The sequence below is a fragment of the Pieris napi genome, chromosome Z, assembly GCF_905475465.1.
Source record: "Pieris napi chromosome Z, ilPieNapi1.2, whole genome shotgun sequence".
In the NCBI taxonomy this organism is placed as follows: Eukaryota; Metazoa; Arthropoda; class Insecta; order Lepidoptera; family Pieridae; genus Pieris; species Pieris napi.
Genome location: NC_062259.1, coordinates 5,199,641 through 5,210,424, shown reverse-complemented (window position 1 = coordinate 5,210,424; position 10,784 = coordinate 5,199,641). Strand labels below are relative to the sequence as shown.

General features: G+C 32.3%; 1 protein-coding gene and 1 pseudogene across 1 annotated transcript; one reads left to right on the top strand and one right to left on the bottom strand.

Moving 5' to 3' along the window:
• Nucleotides 1-146: 146 nt before the first annotated feature.
• Nucleotides 147-8,370, bottom strand: LOC125062230. Its single transcript, XM_047668003.1, has 9 exons — nt 8,014-8,370; nt 7,621-7,818; nt 7,431-7,541; nt 6,379-6,501; nt 5,102-6,294; nt 3,811-4,939; nt 1,931-2,046; nt 1,306-1,681; nt 147-814 (listed from the first exon to the last, which is right to left on the bottom strand). Exons 1-9 carry the CDS (start codon nt 8,165-8,167, stop codon nt 612-614), a joined length of 3,603 nt encoding a protein of 1,200 aa, XP_047523959.1. The 5' UTR covers nt 8,168-8,370; the 3' UTR covers nt 147-611.
• A 159-nt stretch (nt 8,371-8,529) lies between these two features.
• LOC125062542 lies at nt 8,530-10,252 on the top strand (annotated as a pseudogene).
• Nucleotides 10,253-10,784: the final 532 nt, after the last annotated feature.

The window sequence follows — 10,784 nt, the reverse complement described above, 5'->3', positions numbered from 1 at the left end:
GCTAATGCATTTCTTCTAGTCTTTTGGACAGTATACGTATATTTATATATAACGTAACGTAACTTTCAATTTTATGAAAGGCAAGAACGCCTTGTAAAAAATAGAATTTTGCTTCATTCTGTAGAGAAGAGAATATAAATAAAAAGTCTTTGAATATACTTGTTTATTCGTAAAAACTATAATTAAATTTTGTTCTACAAAACATGACTGATTCAATATTGAAACAACTATACACAACGGTTTAACAAATTAGTAACGATTTTTATTAACCTCAGATCTAAGTCAAGCCGTATGACAAAATCTATTCTAACATATGGAAGTTCGAGCTAAGTAGCGACACAATCTTAACCTAAGTTCATGATCCATTAAAACAATAGATTGCTAAGACAACACGCTACTTTTCTATATGATTAATTTTCCTACAATAGAGGTTTTCATAATATTTAATTTTCTATAGTGTAAGTTCATAATGATGCTATATTAATAATATAATAACATAGTTCAAAATCTGAACATTAGACTGGTTTAAACGAAACACCTATTATGACCACATCGAAAGCACATACAATTATAAAATTTAACAAAGTGATAGCGCTCGGTTTGGCTATTGCTTAAAATTTATCAACGCGTTTTACAATTGTCGATTTTTTATACTCGTCCACTGTTTCTGTAAGAATCTTTTGAAAAATGCTCTCAAATATTTGATTTTTAACGATAACTTCGTCTGTGTGAAGGGAAGTCCACTCGGGTTCGCACCGGCGCCATTCAGCAAACAATATGTCGTCTATGTGATCCGATCTTCGCGCACCCACACCTTGAAAATGATTTATTACAGCTATAATAATACAACTTTTTTGTATGTGTTAATAGATTAGCAATAAGCGAGCAAGATTATGATAAACAATAATAATAATTATCGCTGTTTTTGTCGTCGTGGATAAACTGTAACCTGACATATTTGTTTCGTGTTAAATATTTATTTAATAGGGGAGTAATCATGGTTCCATGCTCAACACACGCGGGTGATTTATGGTTTTTAGGTGTCCGTTTCTTTACGATTTTCAGTCACCGTAAGAGCGTGAGCGAGCCGTGATTGTCTAACCCGATTGGATCGACAAGCACGGGAATGTTCAAATAGCGCCAACTTTCAAACTAAATGCACCCTAGTGATTTTCTTAAAAACATTCAAATGGCGTATTCTATTTTTTCCTACCCAGGAATCAAACCTCATACTCAGTACACAAGCAAGTCTCAATAGAGACAAGCCGTGACCTCTTCGACCAAAATTATTATAAAATGATTTACCGGAAACAACTGTAGCTCTCACTCCAGTCAGAACTTCCGTAAGTTCTGCCGTCAGAATACTGGCAGATTTTTTTGCGTCCACACGTTTCTTCGGCAAATCATGGCATGTGTCCCAAAATTTGTCACCTTGTTCCTTCTTCTCATGTTCGAGATTCTCTTGGCAATAATCTTTGAGGAACGCATCGAATGGATCTACGTTATCGAAGGCGTCTTCTTTCTCTAAATATTTTTGGACTTTTTCTTTGCTTGCCTCATCTAATGTAAATTTTTTAGGCTTGGGAGCGCGTGTTGCTGCTGGCGGAGTATATGGTGGTGGCGGCTTGTCCGGTATTTCCCGTACGAGTAATCGACACTGCTGTTGTTCTAATGCCTTGATCTGAAATATAATAATGATAGAAATAGTGTATAGATATATAGAGCTATCATTAAAAGTTTTTTTAAACGTGGCAAACGGGCAACGTGGAGACTCATCTATCAATGGCACTGTAAATGCCAGGGGTCTCGCGAGTGCGTTGCCGGCCTTTTAATAACGTTAAATACACGAAATCTATGGGGACGTAGCTGCGAGGGGAAACTAGCAAATTTATATTATATATTGTACGTATATAGGAAGTATATATAATACCTCTTTCTCTATTGCAAGCTGCTGTCTTCGCAATTCATCTGCCTCGTTCTGTGCAGGAGTAATGACGGGCGCTGGACAAGAGTAGACATCAGGAAAATCGACGCTGCTATTTTCGTCTAAAAAATAAAAAAAATCTTTGGAAAAAAAACATTTTTTTCGTGGTACATATTTAAATATGTACCACGGAAGAGTATCTAGTCACCCACAACACGGATGTCTCTAGTGGTAACTAGGATCTGTACGAACAGCAACTTGTATTTTAAAATAATAATCTTATAACCGTTTTTTTATAATTTTTTTAATTATATATTATTCACAAATTTAAGTCAATACCTATATTATATTAATTCCGTTTCGACTCACAATTTGTTTATTAAAGAGTAGGTGAAGTATCAAATGTCAGATTTCTCTGTTCAATCTCCATAGTGAAAATTTTGCACAGACATATATTTTATTAAATTTAGAACTTCAATTTCACCCCTTTTTGAAATACAGACACGACGCAAACATTTATAATATTTAATAATTAAACATAATTATTTAAAAAAACAAAGAGAATTGATTGCCGTTTTATTTGTATTATATCAAATGTCTGGCTTCCAGTATTATTTTTCTTTCCATGGAGAATGTATTATCACTATTAATTTCACATCCCTTGTACTTTCATTACTATGTATTTACAGGTCTAACTATTCAAAGCATTTTTATAATTAGTTATATCGGGTGTTTTTTTTAGAGGTATAGAACTTTAAATTGCAATAAAACAACGATGGATTATTGGAATGACATGATTTTTTTTTTATTTGAAAGATAATATTGTGGCATTACATTTTAAATATGATTTCTGGCATATGACTGCCACGCCTGGCTCGGATATAGTCCAATCTGGACGTCCAATTTTCCCGTCCGTTGTTCCCGATTTTCATAAGCAAATTTTGTTTAGCGATGAAGCGCACTTCTGGTTGAATGCTACGTCAACAAACAAAACTGCCGCATTTGGAGTGAAGCTAATCCTCAAGTGTATATCGAAACACCGTTACATCCAGAAAAACTGACTGTTTGGTGCACTTTATGGGCTGGTGGCAGCATTGGTCCATACTTCTTCAAAAACGATAATGGCCAGAACGTTACAGTCAATGGTGATCGGTATAGAGACATGATTACTAACTTTTTCATTCCTGAATTGAACAGTCATGATGTCCAAGAGCTGTGGTTTCAACAAGAAGGCACAACATGTCACACAGCTCGTGCCACAATCGATTTATTGAAAGACACGTTTGGTGACCGCCTAATTTCACGTTTTGGACCTGTGAATTGGCCTCCAAGATCTTGTGATTTAACACGGCTAGATTATTTTCTGTGGTGCTATGTAAAGTCATTGGTCTATGCGGATAAGCCACAAACGCTTGACCATTTGGAAGACAACATTCGCCGAGTTATTGCTGATATACGGCCACAAATGTTGAAAAAAGTCATCGAAAATTGAACGTCCAGATTGGACTATATCCGAGCGAGCCGTGGCAGTCATATGCCAGAAATCATATTTAAAATGTAATGCCACAAGATTATCTTTCAAATAAAAAAAAAATCATGTCCAATAATCACTCGTTGTTTTATTGCAATTTAAAGTTCCTCTAAAAAAAACACCCGATATATTGTCCAAACATAAATTTCAAGTTTTAGTTAAAACAAATTCAGATTATAAATCACTTAATTATATTATTTATGTTTAATATGTATATTTAATTTGATTCTAATTATATTGAATGAATTCTACAAAACACATCAATTATATTACAAAAAAAAACTTTTGTATATTTATATATATTTACAACACTTTTAATGTGAATAAATATAATTGTGAGATTTGGTATACATACCCGGTGAAGTGGATGTAGATGAAGTTTTCTGTTCAGGCCATATAGTTAGATTTGGATCTTTTTCAGTGACTGCCGCTTCACCTGCAGGTACTGGTAAAGGGCCGGCCACTGATCTGCCACCAATTAAATCGTCCCTTCCTCTTAAACACTGAGTTTCAACTGACACCATATGGGGCTCAACTGATTCATAATCGTTATTATCACTGATTTCACTATTAACCTGTAGCGGTTCAATCCACTCTTCAACCATTTGGGTACCAACATCTTTGACTTCATGAATATCAACATTGCTTGATTCAACTTTTTCTTCCAAATTAAGTCCTTTATAGTACTGGTCAAACTCTTCCACTAAACTTCGGGCTGTTGATGGACTAGAAGTATCGGATACATGACTTTTAACATGATCCATGAAATTCTTTATAGCATCACCTTTATCATTTACTTTGTTATTCGTTGTTGTGACTATATTCTTCAGTGCTTCCTCATTTACTTCATATTGTTTTGAACTACTAAAAATTTCAGGTAAGGTCAAGTTATGAAACAAAATATTTAGATAGCCTCCATCAACAACAACAAAATTCTCTTCAGCAGTGCTAGTTTGTGTTGCAGATAAAATACTGTCACCAGTTTGAATGCTTTTTTCTGCACTTTGTGGATTTATGACAGGCTTCAGAACGCATAGAGGAGTTACAGATTTTGGTCTTGATGTTGAACTCTCCTCACACCCACTACTTGATAGGTCAAAACATTTCAATGGCGCTGTATATCTCTCAGCGGATATACTTCTCTTTAATTTCCGCTTCTCCAGTATTTGTTCCACATCAACTTGTTTTCTGAATTTTAATTCAATATTTCTTTTGGTTTTCATGAGCGCAATCTTCCGCTTTTCTGACAGTGTCAACAACGCCTTGCGCATACGTTGCATTTCACCACACTCGTGTTGTAGTTTGAGTAATGCACCTCTTTGTTTTTTCTTTAATGTGGATATGTCTGTATTATCTTGCTTTTTACGATTTTCTAACCACAATATCTGGGATTTGGTGAAATCTTTTAAAGCATCTTCGCGCATTTTCAGCACGAATAGGAAGTTCTTTGCTCGTCGTTGCTCATCGCGTATGAGTAAATTGAGCTGAAATCAAAGTTAATGTAATTATTAATTTAAATATAATTAAGTTTTGAATATTATTTTTTTTCAATTGGAGAAACAAGAATGATTTGCTGCTAACGAACAACTTTGAAACAAATTAGGCTTGCAAGTAGTTTGTTTGTGATTTCAAAGATAAACACTTACCAGACAAAGACTCTTCGAAGCTATTGTTTCACTATCATCGACATGAGAATGATCAAATTTAGAGAAAAATGAATCATATTCCAATTTCTTTAAATCGCATGTGTTATTGACCATTTTTTCTACATTACATTGACTTAATCTTTTATCTGAGAAAGAGTAATTTTCTAAATATTGTAAAGACTCAAAAAATGAATCAATAAAATTTAATTCTCGCTGAAATTGTTCATTAATGTAGTCATTTTGGAGTAATTTAGTATTTATTGAGCTAATTATTTCTGAAGGTTTTATTAATCTACTATCAATACGTTTCAGTGGTCCTGTATTGGCTTGTAAATTTTCAGCTTTTGCATTTTTATTATTCTTTTTATTTATATGTGTTTGTTGTTCTTTTAATTCCTTTTTATAAACAGACATTACATTCATAGGGTAGTTGTCTGTATTTGGTGGGCTATTCATATCAATATTGTTTTCAACCATGTGAATATCAATTTTCTGTTCTGTTGTATATGTTAATGTTGCTCTACTGATAATATATGAACTTTTACCAATAGGCTTTTCATGTGCATTGTCTTTATCCATGGATGTCACACTAAATGATGGAACTATTAAATTAGGTAATGACTGACTACAAAAACTGACTAAGTTTTCTTTGGATTTCTCACATTTATCTTTGATTAAAGTAACATTTGGTATTTGAAGATTATCAAATGTGTTATAATCCTTATTTTCTGTTGCTGTGCAAGTCAACTCATTGAAATTTGTTACAGTTGTTGTTATTTCATTGATTTTTTCTACAGATTCTGTCCCAACGTTTATATCACACAATACTTTTAAGTCTTCTACATCAGTACTGCTGTCAACCATTTTTGTATTTATTTCACTTTCAATTTTTGATATTTGACTTGTTAAATCATAATTTTCATAGTCTTTTTCTAAGGGAACATGAATGACATTCACTTGTTTTTTTCTATCACTTAATTCTCTTAACAAATTATTCTTCAGTCGTCCAAATTCAAGAGGTATTTTATTACATTTGTCTTTTGATGCTATCTTTTTGGGTGGAGGACTTTTAGAGTCTTGTTTTATTTTGTTCCTGATTATCTGGATTTCTTTACCACTATCCGTTGAATGTAATTTTTTACCAACAAGAGTCTTAGACGATGTGTTGATAGTTTTTGTATTTCGGGAAGATTCTGAAATTTGTATAACATATGTAATATTTTAAAATTAATAACAATTCTTCTCCAAAGGACTACATATTTATTATTTTATGCTACCTTTGCCTTTAAATATGGGGTCATTTTCTTTAGCTTGCTTATTCCTAGAAGAAGATACACTGACATTCCTTCTAGTATTATTTGTAGGACTTGCTTTATTACTTTGCTTAACATCTTGGGAATCTGTTAAAAAATAATATACCATGAATGTAAATACCTACTTCAATTGTTGTTAGGATTGTTACCTTAATATTCACAATTTACTATTCTACATTAAGATGATGTACAAAAACAACTATTTAGACAACATGTTAAGAAAAAAAAAGTAAATTAAAATAGTAACATGATATAGAGTTATGTGTATGTTAAATTAATAGTAATTTCTTTCCCTATTTGTATAATTTACTTTATTTATATGATACTAGCAAATCTGACAGACGTAGGCCTGCAAGATTTTTCAAGCGATAAGGATATTAAACAAAGTATGAAACTACCGACTTCGGCAAAATCTAACATCTAGAGTGCAAACAAAAAATCATTCAAATTGGTCCAGCTGTTTAAGAGGAGTTCAGTGACGTACACACTTACAGTAGAAACATATATTATATAAAGATGGTGGACCATTACATGAAATACATGTATGCCAAATCAGGATCTGAATAGCCTAGATGAATATTTAATATTTAAAACAAGCTACTTTATGATATGAGCAAACACTAGTGTTGAAATCATTAAATAGTTCAATAATTTTGTTTGTTTCCACTACATTGAGGAACCATATTTAAATAATTAAGTACAGGTTATATTCTAAGGACAGATAGCTTAGGCAGATTCATAATAAAATAATATTATTGTATAGTTTTTATGAAAAAGATACATCATTATAAGTAAAAAAATAGTATCATTATCATATATTTTACTTACAATATGACCTAAGATTAATTACAATATCACAAAACATTTAAATTTTTCACCAATCACCAAAATTACTCTACTTGTAAACTGGCCTATGAAATGTATGAAATCTACTATTTGGCTGGCATAAAAACTTACAAATAAAGTTTTATGTTAATTAATAGACATAACATTTAAAACAAAATTAAAATACTTACATTTTGTTGAATTAATTAATCTTGATGTACTTCTCTGAGATGTCTGCTTAAGATCCTTTGTTTCTAAAGCTCTGTTTACCACTTTGGTATATGAACTTTTTATCTCTCGAGCTGCAAACATTATAATAAAAGTAATGAAATAAAACCATTACAATTATTAATCCAATAGTAGTATTATAAATAAACATACAAAATTTGGGATGTAGACTGTTTTCGTCATCTTCATCAATTGTTACAATTTTCCTTTTTGAGTAACCTGTTGATGCCATCTTTGGAATACTAGCCATCTCTGTTTTTAATGACCTAGTAGATCCTATTAGGGGCTCTTCAATTGAAATAATACGCCGCAACCTGGGTTCTAAGGTATAACTGTTCTTGGGCCATTTTTCTATAATAGAAATTAAATGTATAAAAACAATGCATAAGTCCTACTGAGTACTTTATCAGAATATATAATTTAAAAACAGATTACATATAAATGATTGTATATATATATATATTGTTAATATATATATATATATATATATATTAACGCAATTGAAACAGGAAGCTAAATTGTATTAATAATCGAAATAACACTCACCTATGGTACTGAAATCGCATTCAGGCAAACGAGTGTATTTAATAATTGAACTCTTCTGTTTCTCACTTTTAGGAAAGGTGTTTTCTATTTTTACATACAAACTACACAAATTATTAATTTCTACATCTTTTTGAAGTGACGCAGGTGCATCCATAATATACGCACTAAATCGATTGATCACTGAAATTTTTTTTGTTATAAATATTTTAATTAATACGGATAAAGCATATTTAACCCATTAAGACTGCACATTTGTATGTGCTTTAGTCTGCTTAGGCACATTACATGTTACTGTGACATAATATGTAAAATAAAAACGTTATCTTAACACATTAAACACAAATAATATTGTTTTAAATTGTAAATTTCACAAAAGATTTTCTACTTGATAGTTGATATTTAAAAACGAAAGCGTCGTATGTCAACTATCACTGTCTAATCAATGGATGTCATTTTTCTTTTTTTAATTTTGTGGCCTATTCCTTGATTTTCTCCTTGATGAATTTGTCTATAGACTAGTGCTTGAGCATATTATAGTGCGTTTCACGAGATAGTTTCCTACGTCGTTGGCCCCACTGTTTGGTCAAAACACCAAAAAGTAAACACGGTTTGTCGTGTTCCATATTTTTTTCCGAATTTTTGAGAGTTTTGTTGCGTTTAATCATGCCAAAAACACTAAAAAGTCGTGAAAGGCAGATGGTCTTGAAGGTGAAATCGTTTTGTGAAAAAATCAAACAAAGGGCCAATAATTCCATATGAATTAGTTCTTTTTTTTTTTTTTTTTTTTTAATTTATTTATTAGCCGGATACTATGAATTAGTTCGTCATCGCGTTGCCGCCATGATAGGTATTAGGTAAGCAAAATAGGATTGCCAGCCTCGAATAAAAAACTCATAAAATTCCCGTCAATATGAAACTATAAATAAATTCACAAGAATTAAAAATTAAAGTTTTGTTTTTCATATTGCATTCCAAATACAGGTTTTGTACTTATTATTTTAGTATTTTTTGTCTTCAGGTATATCCGAAATACTGTAACCAAAATTTCCAAAGAAGGAGAAGTGGCTCCTCCTCACCCCACCCAAAATTTCAACACCTGGCAAAAGTCGACCCGGGGAAAGCAAGATTCAGCTTGACGATTTTGAGCTCCGGCATAAAAGTCACGAATACTGTAACTAGAATATTGCTTGAGTTACGAAATGACATTGATTTTAAGGGCAGCCGTACTACTCTTTGGAGGATAATGAAGAAAATGCGTTTTTTGTTCAAAAAATGTCAATCGAAAAGAAAAGTATTAATTGAAAGATTTATTGTAGCATTGCGATTTCGATATTTAAATAAATTACAACACAATCGAAATGGGGAACAGCGACCAGTTATTTATTTGGACGAGACATATATTCATTCTACATACTGCGCCGGGAAATGTTGGCAAAGCGAAAACGAAGAAAGTGTTCTATAATCTGACTCAAAGGGCCCACGATGGATGGAATAGTTCATGCTGGTGGACAGATGGGCTTTATACCCAATGCTCAATGAATTTTTAGATCCCAGTCTTAATCGGGAGACTATCATGACGACATAAACAGGAATAAATTCAACAAGTGGCTTGAGGAAAAGTTGTTGCCAAATCTTCCTCCTAGGTCTTTAATTGTAATGGACAATGCATCCTACCACACGATAGGTGTCAACAAAGCACTAACTATGTCTAGTACGAAAGATCAAATGCAGAATTGGATTAAAAGTAAAGATGTTACTTATTTGCCGACATTCAAAAAAGCTCAATTATATGAGATTGTGAAAGAGCACAAGGAACCACTTAAATATGAATGACCTGATGCTTGAAAAACATGGTTGCGACCTTAATCCTATCGAATTAATATGGAGTGTACTAAAACGACGTGTCCCTGAAAAAATGTAGGACAAGAAGTAAAAAACATCGTTAAAATAACTTAAGAAGCATTTTCAAGTATATCTGCTGAAGAGTGGAAAAAGCAATGCACACCACGTGAAAAAAAAATAGAAGATAAATATCACCATGATGGCATATCTGTAGACAGTGAAATTGATAATTTTATAATAATTGAATTAGGAGATGATGATAGCGACACATCGAAAGCCATGATTCAGATGTATGTCCTTTGATCACACGTATAGTAAAATAATACATTTTTGACGAAATAAATATGCTTTTTTATTTCACGAATTTAATATTTATGTTGTCTCCAACCTCGCTACTTTTTGTAGAGTTCCATAATTATGGCTGAAGGATTATTATGAAACGTGGGTAGTCTTATCCAGTTTCCCATCCCACGAAGCGCGAATAAACATGTATCTTTAAACCAAATGTCTGCCTCATAATGAAGATAATTTATCGGCAGTAGTTTACCCCAGATTTTGGTGATTTGATTTCTTCAAACCGTAGCAACACTGATTTTATTTCTACTAACCTAACGGCGATGGCCGAAGGGAACTATCTCGTGAAACGCACTATACATTTAAAAAACGTCATTGTGGTTTGATTTTATATTAGGTACATGAAGTTGTATATATATTACACAGATTTCAGTAGACATAAAAGCGTAGCATATAAGTACCAGATTTTGAAATAAACCAAGACGTATTTAATTTGTCGCACTTCTCACTCTAAAACAAACACCATACTATATCAAAAATCAGATAAGTATGAAATGTGTCCTTTAGACGCATCTGTTTTGAGTCTGTTTATGATAATATATGACTTATAAATATGTAACAATAACACAGCTGTC

Bases quoted from the DNA above. Each gene is read 5' to 3' on its own strand.
- LOC125062230 (XM_047668003.1), bottom strand. From the start codon at position 8,167: ATGGATGCACCTGCGTCACTTCAAAAAGATGTAGAAATTAATAATTTG. The intron at 6,502-7,430 runs GTAAGTATTTTA...ATTTTTTAACAG, and splicing joins ATTAATTAATTCAACAAAAT to ATTCCCAAGATGTTAAGCAA. The intron at 6,295-6,378 runs GTAGCATAAAAT...TACAAATTTCAG, and splicing joins CCCCATATTTAAAGGCAAAG to AATCTTCCCGAAATACAAAA.